General features: G+C 36.1%; 1 protein-coding gene across 2 annotated transcripts; it reads left to right on the top strand.

Annotated features, from left to right (window-relative positions):
* Positions 1-928: 928 nt before the first annotated feature.
* On the top strand, positions 929-8,420 carry LOC107862196 (kinesin-like protein NACK1). Of its 2 annotated transcripts, none has more exons than XM_047410028.1 (15): positions 929-1,248; positions 2,577-2,874; positions 2,983-3,072; positions 3,174-3,274; positions 3,778-3,894; positions 3,979-4,060; positions 4,149-4,216; positions 4,312-4,371; positions 4,461-4,585; positions 4,827-5,025; positions 5,147-5,257; positions 5,338-5,427; positions 5,514-6,464; positions 6,608-6,933; positions 7,057-8,420. In XM_047410028.1, the coding sequence occupies exons 2-15, from the start codon at positions 2,637-2,639 to the stop codon at positions 7,382-7,384; spliced, it is 2,886 nt and encodes a 961-aa protein (XP_047265984.1). In that variant the 5' UTR covers positions 929-1,248; positions 2,577-2,636; the 3' UTR covers positions 7,385-8,420. The 2 variants fall into 2 exon arrangements, with proteins under 2 accessions (XP_047265984.1, XP_047265985.1); XM_047410029.1 differs by having other exon boundaries at positions 942-1,248; positions 5,183-5,257.
* Positions 8,421-12,028: the final 3,608 nt, after the last annotated feature.

Here is a 12,028-nt window from a genome sequence, read left to right as displayed (position 1 = left end):
TTTCTTAAACAAAATAACCCCTAACAGTTTAATTGAAATTTTGGCATCAGTGAAGAGAGTATTTTTGTATTATTCCAAAATATAACTTCACATGTCCTGACAAATAGTATTGTTATTGTTTGGGGGATCAAATAAATTTTTTCAACTATGATTTTATGTATAAATATTTTTTATAACTTTTGTCTATTGACTGGTCCTTCCATGCATTGCCCAGCACTTCTTTTCTTTTCGTTGTGAGTGTTTCTTTATTATTATTTTTTCTCCATTACTAGTTTGAGTTATTTTATTTGAATTGAGGTCTTTTGAAAATAACTTCTCTATTTTTAAAAGGTAGTAATAAGGTCTATATATACAGTGTTGGAGTCAGATTTTTGGTATAAAAAAAATAAAAATAAAGCACTGCTGCATGTATCAAGGTTCGAACCCAAATTGTTGATGCAGAAATGCACACTCTTAACCACTGAACTATGCTTCTCTAACTTATCAAGGGTGTGCAACAACATGTATATAATCATAAATATCTATATTTAACCTATATACTCGAAAATTTTTTCCAACGAAGGGTGTTCATTGGACCACCTTTCATCGGCTGTGGCTCCACCAATATATATATATATACTCTATCCTCATTAGATACTGTTTTGTGTGAATTCACCGAATACATTCAGTGGCGAAGCCAAGAAGTTCATTAAGGGGGTTCGAAAGTGCACACACGAACTAGCCGAAGGGGTTCAACATAAACAATATATACATAAAAAATAATTTTAATCATGTATAAATAATTTAATTTTTTGCCGAAATTCCCTGGATATATATGCTAGATCCGCCATTGGATACATTGTTGTCTATTGACTGTATTCTTTTTTAAAAAATTTAATTCAACTCAAAGCAAATAAATTACATACAACAGTTTTGTCTCTTTTGTCGGAATGAAATTAATTTACAAATGACAAAAGTATTCCCGTTAAATCCTAGAGCGGTGCACCGCAAGATCGGCGATATATTGACGATACAAAAAACGAAAAATCAATTTAAACACGAGAAAATCAACGATAGGACCCACGAGATAATAAACTAGCCGTTGGGGACTTTAAATTCAAAAGCCCCAATTTCACATACGGTATCAAAGAGAAAGACACCCCCATTAAGCTCACACTCTTTCCATTTTGGATATCCATTTTTTTCTCTCTATCAGATTTTTGTCTTCTCAGATCTCAGGCGCAACTTCTTCTGTTTTTTCCTTTTCAGGTAAATATCATAAAATAATTTGTGTTATTTGTATACTGTTTCCTTTTTCTCATTTTCAGGTGAAATCTTGGTGCTAAGTTGCAATTTTTACTTCATGCTGTTAAATTCTCTTTCCTTATTTCGCTTAATAATCTTTACTTATGTAGTAGTAGTAGGAAGGGTCTATCGGAAACCACCTCTGTGCCTCTCCCCTGGCTGGATATAGGTTATGACGGAAAGAGGCAAATCGGAAAATAGAGAGAAAACCCCGATAATAGTACATTGGGCATGTTGTTGTTGATTTGTTGTATAGTTAGTGCTTATTGCGAATGTCGTCTTGAATTTGATGGAATTTAGGGAGTTTCAGAGTATTTTTGTCAAATTAGGAATCAGACGTTGAAGTGGAGAATAAGAAAGTAGTGTGAGATCTAAAAGCAATGTTGCTCTGACTCTCCAAAATTGATGCTGCACTCGTGTCGGATACTCCAAAAATGTACTACTTTTGGAGTATACGACAAGCACTAGTCCATATTTTTGAAGAATATGGGCAGCGTAAGATCTAAGTGAATGACATTGGATTTTTTTTTGGGGGGGGACGGCTTTAAGCTCTCTATTTGGTTCTTTGTAAGGTTTTACTCTTTGTTGTATTTAACTAATGGTAGGTACACTAATAATGTTTGGTACCATCTTTTGTGTTTTTTTTTCATCATAAATAGGAGCTAAGTTGTAGTACTTAGCAGTTTGTTAGTACTTGGCAGGGGGCGGCTGTAGAGGTCTAGGGTGTTTCCTCACTTACAACAACAACAACAACAAACCCAGTGTATTCCCACATAGTGGGGTTGGGGAGAGTAAGATGTACGAAGTCCATAACACTACCTCCGGAGAAGTAGAAAGACTGTTTCCGATAGACCCCCGGCTCAAGAAAGGGTGTTTCCTTACTTACTGGTACATAAACGAAGGGATCAAAGAGATTATGGCAGATCATATCATGTTCACCGAGAAATGACCCGAAATTGGATCTTGGTCTATCTGAGATTGTTCCTTCTAATAGTAATCAAAGATGTTTTCTTGTCTCTCATTTCTTTTTGAGCTATCTTCAATTTGAACCGTAATCTTTAAATGTGCCATTTCCACATAAGAGTAACATGATGTTGTGGTATTCCACATCGGGGGTCTTAAACATTGGATTTGCCTCTATTCTATCGTACCCTTGCCAAGAGAACAGGACAACTATTTCCCTAACCATAATCAGCCATGTTAGGGATATTTGTAAGTTCTATGGTTCTCTTTTTTACAATAAGATCATCAAGACGTCTAAGAATTCAATTATCCCATTCTCCTCTCAACAGGCTTTTGCATTTCTCAGCTGGAGTTCAATTTGGGGAAGTACTAGTCTAGTTCTAGTCAAGATGACGGTGAGAACTCCTGGTACTCCAGTGTCAAAGATAGAAAGGACTCCAGCAACCACGCCTAATGGACATCGAGCTAAAGAGGAGAAAATTGTTGTAACAGTTAGATTAAGGCCTTTGAACAAAAGGGAGCTTTCAGCCAAAGACCATGCTGCATGGGACTGCGTTGATGATCACACAATTATTTATAGACCACTGCCCCATGAACGTGCTGCTCAACCAGCTTCATTTACATTTGGTAATTGAATGGCACATCCACTGCCTTTAATGTTCTTGTCATTATTCTCTTATCTTAATTTAGACTCTGTAAAATCTGATTGAGAATGTATATTTTCTTTTATCTCAGATAAAGTCTTCGGTCCAGATAGTATAACTGAAGCCGTGTATGAGGAAGGAGTAAAGAATGTGGCTTTATCCTCTTTGATGGGAATAAATGGTAATTCCCTTGCCTATACTCTGAAGGGAGGTTTATATGAATATCTCTAACTTTTTGGAAACATTTTGATCTTGGATTAATTCCCATTCTTTGCATCTCAGCAACCATATTTGCATATGGACAAACCAGCAGTGGGAAGACTTACACAATGAAAGGAATTACTGAGAAAGCTGTCAACGATATCTATTCACATATAATGAGTGTAAGCTTCATCATTTTGTGCACTGCTGTTGTCATTTGATACTTCTTGATGTCAGAACTTTCCAAGGTCATTGAAGACATGTTACAAATGGGATTACTGGATTTAGTAGATAAAAGTTGTTACACTATGCGATATTTTTGAAGCATGTAGCTCACATGGTCTTTATCCTAGATGAGTGATAAATGATAAGTCAAGTAGTTCCTGTTTCTTACTTGTATTTTCTACAACACTACATGTCTAATACTAGTTTCTTCTGCTTGAAATAAAACAAAAGTTTAGAGTCTTTACAAGTCTTTGGAACTTCTGCTGATAACTTTTTTCGTTTGTGGTGATTGGACATTGTCATAGAATCCAGGAGAATTTAGAATACAAATATCTGGACCTGTGGAGATCTTATTCTAGTTTCTTTAGTTTGAAATAAAACAAAAGTTTAGAGTCTTTGTAAGTCTTTGGAACTGCTGCTGATTTCTTTTATCGCTTTTGGTGATTGAACACTGTCATAGACCCCAGAAAGAGAATTTAGAATAAGAATATCTGGACTGGAGATCTACAATGAAAATGTCAGGGACCTATTGAATTCTGAATCTGGTCGAAATCTCAAGCTTCTTGATGATCCAGAGGTAAGCATGAGCGCAAACTGATGGACCTTCAAATTTATAGCCACTCTCCATACCAATTTTTCATGGCATCTGTTAAATTTGCAGAAAGGAACTGTCGTCGAGAAATTGGTGGAAGAAACAGCAAGCAATGACCAACATTTGAGGCATTTAATTAGTATATGTGAGGGTAAGAATTTGATTCTTTTGAAGTGCTATTGTTTTATTTTATTTTCCCCAGCGAATCCGTCTTCAAAATGTACCACTTAAATCTGCAGCTCAGAGGCAAGTCGGCGAAACCGCCTTAAACGATACGAGCTCACGATCTCACCAGATAATAAGACTGGTCAGTTCTCAGTTGTTTGCCAAAGTCTTGTGTTCCCAAACTGAAATGTTCTGATTAGAAACGAGCTGACTACTATTGCTTTTTATCATATGCAGACAATAGAAAGCACCCATCGTGAAAGTTCTGATTGTGTGAGGTCTTATGTAGCAAGCTTGGTACATAAACCTCCGCCTTGATTGTTTCAGAGGACACTTTGAGAGCAATAAAGACATCTTAATTATTAATATTATTCTCTGTGCTGCAGAACTTCGTTGATTTGGCTGGGAGTGAAAGAGCCTCACAGACAAATGCAGATGGTGCTAGGCTTAGGGAAGGTTGCCATATCAATCTCAGTTTGATGACTCTTACAACCGTGATTAGAAAGCTCAGGTCTGTAATTACTTATGTGACAGATCATTTTCTTGTAGTTATTTCATCATCCCTGTTGCTGTGCAGTGTAAAGCATGGACAAATATTTTTGTGCTTCTTTAGTTTCGTGCTTAAAGTTAGCTCATTGTTTGTGTTGATTACATGCCTGTCTATAGCTGCTTACTGCAGTGGATAACTTATTCTATCACTGCAGTTCTCCAATCTGATTGGTTCATTTCTATTTCTTTTTTCCTGTAAGTAGTGTGGGCAAAAGAAGTGGTCATATACCCTACCGGGACTCAAAGCTGACAAGAATATTGCAACATTCACTTGGTGGAAATGCCCGTACTGCGATAATATGCACTCTCAGCCCTGCATCTAGTCACGTTGAACAATCTCGTAACACTCTCTTCTTCGCCACTCGAGCGAAGGAAGTCACAAACAATGCCCAAGTGAACATGGTAAACTCAATAACTTGCCTTTATAACCTTATCAAGAAAGTACCTCTTTTATGAGATGTACCTCATTTTATCTGTTAAGTTTTAACACGAATATCGAACTTCTCTCTTTCCTTCATATCAGGTTGTTTCTGACAAACAGCTTGTCAAGCATTTGCAGAAGGAAGTAGCCAGATTGGAAGCAGAGCTGCGTACCCCAGAGCCTGCTAATGAGAAGGATTTGAAAATTCAACAGGTTCATTTAAATGAATTTTCTTAAGAAAATGAAATATAAGTATTAACATTTATTTGACTATAACTGACTGCCCCTTTTAGATGGAAATGGAAATCGAGGAGCTGAAGCGTCAAAGGGATCTCGCACAGTCACAAGCCAACGAGTTACGCAGAAAGCTTCAGGAGGAACAGGTTTGTATCTATGTTTTTTCTCGTATTGTGGGCAAGTCAGATTGAATTAAAGGTCTCTTTGTACTAATATGGAATTCCTGAATCAGGGACTGAGGCCATCTGAATCTGTTAGTCCAATTGCGAAGAAATGTCTCTCATTCTCTGGCACATTATCTCCAAACTTTGAAGAAAAAGCACCTGTCCGTGGTGAAAGAACAAGAAACACAATGGGAAGGCAGTCAGTGAGGCAATCTTTGGCTGCCCCTTTTACACTCATGCATGAAATTCGTAAACTCGAACATCTCCAGGAGCAGCTTGGAGATGAAGCAAATCGAGCATTGGAAGTACTACAAAAGGAAGTTGCATGTCATAGGCTAGGTAACCAGGATGCAGCAGAAACTATTGCTAAGTTGCAAGCAGAGATCAGAGAAATGCGTTCTGTACCGCCTGTCTGCAAAGAAGTTGAAGTTGGAAATGTAGTTGCTGTCAATAAGAGTGTCAGTGCCAACCTGAAGGAAGAGATAGCCAGACTTCACTCACAGGGAAGCAATATTGCTGATCTTGAAGAACAGCTAGAGAATGTTCAGAAATCATTAGACAAACTGGTTATGTCTCTTCCAAGCAATAATGATCAACAGTCAAACAATGACACCCCACAAAAGGCAAAGCATCCATCAAAAAAGAAGAAGTTGCTCCCATTGTCCTCGAGCAACAGTATCAACAGGCAAAATTTCTTGAAATCTCCCTGTTCTCCTCTGTCAACAGCGCGACAAGTACTGGATTGTGAGATTGAAAATAGAGCTCCGGATTCGGATGATTTGTCCTGTGAAATTCAGATGATGCAAGACAATGAGACTCCTACAAAAAGTGATGGAGGTGATGTTTCATCAAAGGAGGGCACTCCATATCGCCGTTCCAGTTCTGTGAACATGAGAAAGATGCAGAAGATGTTTCAAGATGCAGCAGAAGAGAACGTCAGGAACATAAGATCATATGTGACAGAACTTAAAGAACGGGTGGCCAAACTTCAATACCAGAAGCAGCTCCTTGTATGCCAGGTAACACTCGGGACTCTCTTTGTTTCTGTCACACTAATTAAAACTTCAGGGATCTTGAAGCTCCCCACATTGCTATTCTTCTTCGTGTTTAACCCTTTGCCGCAATTATATTTATCTTCAATTTTTCTTTATTCGTTTGTTAGGTGCTTGAGCTGGAAGCAAATGAAGCAGCTGGATACAATTTAGAGGATGATGAAAACATTCATCAGATACCGGAAGAGTCCCCAGTTTCATGGCAAATCACGTTTAAGGAACAGAGGCAGCAAATTATTGACTTATGGGATGTTTGCTACGTCTCCATTATTCATAGGTCACAGTTCTATCTGTTATTTAAGGGAGACCCTGCCGATGAAATATATCTGGAAGTTGAACTCAGGCGCTTGACATGGTTACAACAGCACCTGGCAGAGCTTGGAAACGCAACCCCGGCTCGTGCTGGAAATGAACCAACAGTCTCTTTGTCATCAAGGTATTTCTCTTTCCCTCTCTTTCCCCGTGGTCTACTAACATATAATGCTTAGAAACTTTATTAAATGCGCACCCTGGCTCATGCTCAAACTCTGATGTTTTTATATTTTCCAATGGAATTCAGCATTAAAGCTTTGAAGAGGGAAAGAGAATTCCTTGCCAAGAGATTGACAACCCGTCTGACAGCTGAAGAAAGAGATTATCTGTACATAAAATGGGAAGTTCCTTTGGAGGGTAAACAGAGAAGAATGCAATTTATTAACAAGCTTTGGACAAATCCACGTAATGAAAAGCATGTAAAAGAGAGTGCTGAGATAGTGGCAAAGCTCGTAGGTTTCTGTGAAGGAGGTAACATGTCAAGAGAGATGTTTGAGCTTAACTTTGTCCTTCCATCAGATAGGAGGCCTTGGTTCGCTGGCTGGAATCAAATCTCCGACCTTCTCCATATATGACAAGCTTAGATTCTTTTTGTAAGTAAATTATTTGTATTGCGTGTTGTTTTTTCATGTATATGAAACTCTGGAGCCTCCCAATTTTGGAGCCTCCGTAGTTGTTCCAGTACCAACTGATTAAATTTAGAGCAGTATGGAAGATTGGAATTTGAGGGATCACATCATGCAGCTTCATTGCATGAATAAAGCATTCATTTGAAATTCTGATATCTATATTGGTTTTCTACTTGGTACTTTGAGTCCATTTATTTGTTTTCTTTCCACTTGCGTGCCTTTCTTTCTCCGGAAGATTGTAATTCTTTGTTTGGGCTCTTATTATATCTTTCTTATTTATTTATGACCTCTTTATTGGAAGTTCTCGTTCTCGAATAGAAGCAACAAGAGATGGTTGTTGCACAGGGCACATTGGTAGAAAGAACTGGATCACACCCGGGTCGAGAACTTTGCAAGTTAAATCCTAATTTTTTGCATGTAGTCCCAGAAATACCATATATATTATCTTAGACTTATGACAGAACTTGTACATATGTTGTTGACAAAGCATGAGTTGTCTCTTTTCATTCAAGAGCACATAAATAAAGCAAGCAAAAGACACGTAATAACTAAAATAGAGAGTGCAGATCATATCACACACAGTGCATCAAGCATATTGTTTTTCTTTCTCTACCTACCATAGAACCAAATATCAGCAAGCGCAGGGTATGGATAGATATCAAATGTAGTGGAATTATTTTTAACACTTGGGGTAGGGAGAACCACAAGTGCGAGCAACTTTTTTGGCACCAGGGGTGTTGACATAGTTCCTTAACATAGGGTTCTTGAGATAATTGCAGAGGCAAGGCTTTTGCTCCCTGATCCTGCTGCAGCAGAGACTAGATGGTGCTGAATTCGATGTGATCGCGCTAAGACAAGGGCTCAGCTGAATCGCTCTGCATGTTACAGCTAAAGAGACGTGTGCTTCAGCAAGAAGCAACACTAGAACTATGAAAACTGCAAGTTTAGATGCTGCCTTCATTATTATCACTTGAAGATGGCTTTTCCTTCTGTTTTTTTTCTTCAGTGGAGAAGAGAGAGTTGGAGGAATAGGACTTGGTTGAGTTGCTTTAGAGGCGCTGTCTTTGGCTCAATTTATAGAGGAAGTATTGGTAAAAACTTGAATATCCAGGCAAAGATTTTGTTAGAAAGTACACATCTAAGTGCAATGTTCTTTAATTACCTTTTGCTATGATTCACATAATTATGGCACATCCCACAAATTACAAATCACTAGCTCAAGTCAACATGGGGCTACACGCGTGAGTGGGCCTTTTATTTTCCACGAAAGTTCGTCCCAAAAAAAAAAAAACATGTTCAATTTTTTTGGTAGCTACTTAAACTGTTCATCAGTTGAAAGATAAATCAACTCGATCGAGTCTGAGGCGGATCAAAATCTTAAGTTACGCAGTTTTAGATCGTTAATACATATTAAGTAGATTTCTTAGTACGAATACAGGGCCTTGGCCAAAGACACTGATTGCTATTGAACCCGAAACTAAGACTCTAGCTCCAGTCCTAATATCAGATGGCATGGGACTACTCAATGCGACTCGAAAGGCCATCACCATCAGGGAAGAAAATAAACCGTCATCCTCAAGTTTAGGTTAATGTGAACAAGTGTAAATCCCATGAATTTTAGTAGTCAAGTATTTCCCAAATTGGCGCTGCATCGACTAGTCATGTCAATCTCGATTGCCTCCTTAATTATTATCACTCCTGCATTTTATTTTATATGACAATATTTCACCGATGTAAAATATAATTAATAATAATGAAAGAGAATGTTAAAGTTGTGGTTGAAAAGAGAGAAAAATGCCTCACATCGAAGTTATAGTATGAATAAGTCTAAGAAAATCCATAAGCATAAGGGTATCGAGTATAAATTGAGGTGTTTTGAAACGAAAAGAAAAACAAAAAAGTTAGATCTTTAGCTCAATAAAAAGGAATAATTTTTTTTAATACCTATATAAAGAGAAGTACATTATCGAGAATCATCAAGGTGTATAATTTAGTACTTTGCTTTTATTAATGTTATAATTAGTTGTGGCATGGCATACCAGTGATAATTAGTCTTTTGATGCAACGAGAGTGTGCATTCTAATATTGGGGACCAGTTGCATGATTTTATTTATGCTGCATTTGTTTCAGATTTTTATTTTTATTAAGATTCAGTCGTCTGAATCTGAATGCATATCTGAATGGTTAAAATATTGTCTTTATATCTAAAAGTTGAATGGTTAAGATTATTTGTTTTTCAATATCTGAATATGCAAAATTTATTTATTTGCATATATGATAAAAAAAAATCAAATAAGAAATAATTATATATTAGAAAAATATATGATTGAAAAAAATATTTATATTTGTTAGTGATAATGGAGATGGTTTGTAATGGCGGTGGTGGTGGTAATGATTGATGCTAGTGATTAGTAATGTTGGTGATAGTTGTGATGATAGAGATGTTTGGTATTTAGTGATTGTTATGATGATGGCGATTGATAGTGATTGTGGTAGTGATGTGAAGTTGGTTGATGTTATTAGTTGGCGGTGTTGATTGTGATATCTTAAAAATGAATGCATGATGGTTGACGATATTAGTGGTAGTTGGAGATGATGTCAGCTGTGATAGTGGAGATGATTATTAGTAGAGATATACCGTAGTGATGATGGTGGTTGAAGTGGTGACACCGAAGACAATGATAGTGGTGGTCGAAAAATGTGTGGATGCTGATGATGTGTTCGTGGTAGTTAGCGGTGGCTCAATTCTGATAGACGAGTTAGTTAGTAGTTGGGACTGACCGATAATGATTGATGATGGTGGTGGTGTTAGTAGTGTTGGTGTTGCCGTTGGCGTTGACGTTGACGTTGACGTTGACGTTGACGTTGACATTGATGATAACGACGGATATAATTAAAATAATGAAGGTAGTGGATATGGTAGCGGCTGAAAATAATGGTTAGTTGCATTTATGATTGTGAATGGTGGTTGTGATATTGGAGGTGGTTGGTGGTGGTTGGTGGCTAGGTGGTAGTGGCAAAGGGGGTTAGTGGTGGTGAATATTATCTAACATAAGAATACTCTTAATGATTAAGACTTAGTTCCAGATCTGAATGATTAAGACCTATTCAGAGCTAGTACTCTCTCTGTCCCAAATTACCCGTCCTAAATTGAGCTGACACAGTTATTAAGAAAACAATGATTGGTAATGTAACTTTACCATTTTGCCCCTATTAATTTTGTCATGTTAGTTCCAATATTGATGGAGTTATTATATGGCTAATATCAAAGCACATTTTGCATGGATAATTAAGATTATAGGATTACCAAAGTCTTTGCAATATTTTTCAAGATATGATAATTCAATGCCAGTAACAAGGAGTAATCAATTACTAAGGGTATAATGGGGAAAAAATTGTCTTGTCTTGATTAATAAAAAAAATAAAAAAAATAAGAAATCAAATTAAAAAATTTGGGACAGGTAATTTGAGATGGAGGAAGTATTAAAAACCAAAATTTTAATGAAAAACAAATGTTCTTAATGGTGTGAACGCAAACAAATGAGTTTAATTCTATTTTCTTTTAATATGAAATATAAATTACACGTATTCTTTTATTCTTTTCGTGAAGAAGAACAAGTCAATTGTTGCAATTAAAATCAGGTCATCAATCACTAATGTGATTTGTAGAAGACTTTTCTTGTCTAATTTTTGTATGTTTCTGAATATTCCATCCATGTCAATCTAATTTTGCGGGAAAAAATGACTAATTAGCTGTCTTATTTTTATAGATGTATTATTTTACACGATTATACAAAATGTTTTATTTTTTTAATATAAATAATGATGACCACTATAAACCATTTTGCATCAATTTAAAAGCAAAGTCTTTAGAGGAAAATGAGGGATTGGCCGACTAGCAAAGGGCCAAAAGCAAAATGTCCATTTGTAAAACAGTAGGGGTATTCATGGTTTATATTGATTAGCCAAGAATCATCACACTTTATAATGAGGACTAGTGTGTAATGTACTAAAATTTCTTTAATATAATGCTAACAGCTCATGCACCTAACCAACTGCTAAATATGTTGAGGAATTTAAAGTTAAAATCTTAATGAAAAATAAGAAATATTGATGATTTGTTTCATCTGCGTAAATTATAGAGAGCAAAGTATAGGATACCTTTGATGACTGAAAATAGGAGTAACAAACAATCCATTACAATATTTCTTCCATTTCAATTTTATGTGTTCTATTTTTAATTTTGGCATTGTTTTAAAAAAAGAATGCTATTTTTGATATCTTTTATCCAACATTTCTTGTGGGGTGTTTAAAATCACAAGATTTAACAAGCATTTTAGTCCGCTAAATACATTTTTAATTAAAGACTATAATATTCAAAAACCTCTTTTAATTTTTTAAATTTCGTGAATAGTCAAACTTGAACATTTATACATTTGACTAATTTTCAATAAAATAAGTTGAGAATTATGAGATCATGTTTAAATTTCAGTGAAGCAAAAACATTAGATGATTTTGTCTCATATATCCAAATCTCAATGAATAGAGTTACCTTTACTTGAAGTAATGAGAAAAAAATAACAAAAATAT

Source organism: Capsicum annuum, chromosome 3 (genome assembly GCF_002878395.1).
Source record: "Capsicum annuum cultivar UCD-10X-F1 chromosome 3, UCD10Xv1.1, whole genome shotgun sequence".
Classification (NCBI taxonomy): domain Eukaryota; kingdom Viridiplantae; phylum Streptophyta; class Magnoliopsida; order Solanales; family Solanaceae; genus Capsicum; species Capsicum annuum.
The sequence above is the reverse complement of the archived record's forward strand: the minus strand, read 5'-3'. Positions and strand labels throughout refer to the sequence as shown.

Coding starts and splice junctions, on each gene's coding strand:
- LOC107862196 (XM_047410028.1), top strand. CDS start 2,637: ATGACGGTGAGAACTCCTGGTACTCCAGTGTCAAAGATAGAAAGGACT. Junction 4,217..4,311: donor CTCACCAGATAATAAGACTG/GTCAGTTCTCAG, acceptor TATCATATGCAG/ACAATAGAAAGCACCCATCG. Junction 6,934..7,056: donor ACAGTCTCTTTGTCATCAAG/GTATTTCTCTTT, acceptor AATGGAATTCAG/CATTAAAGCTTTGAAGAGGG.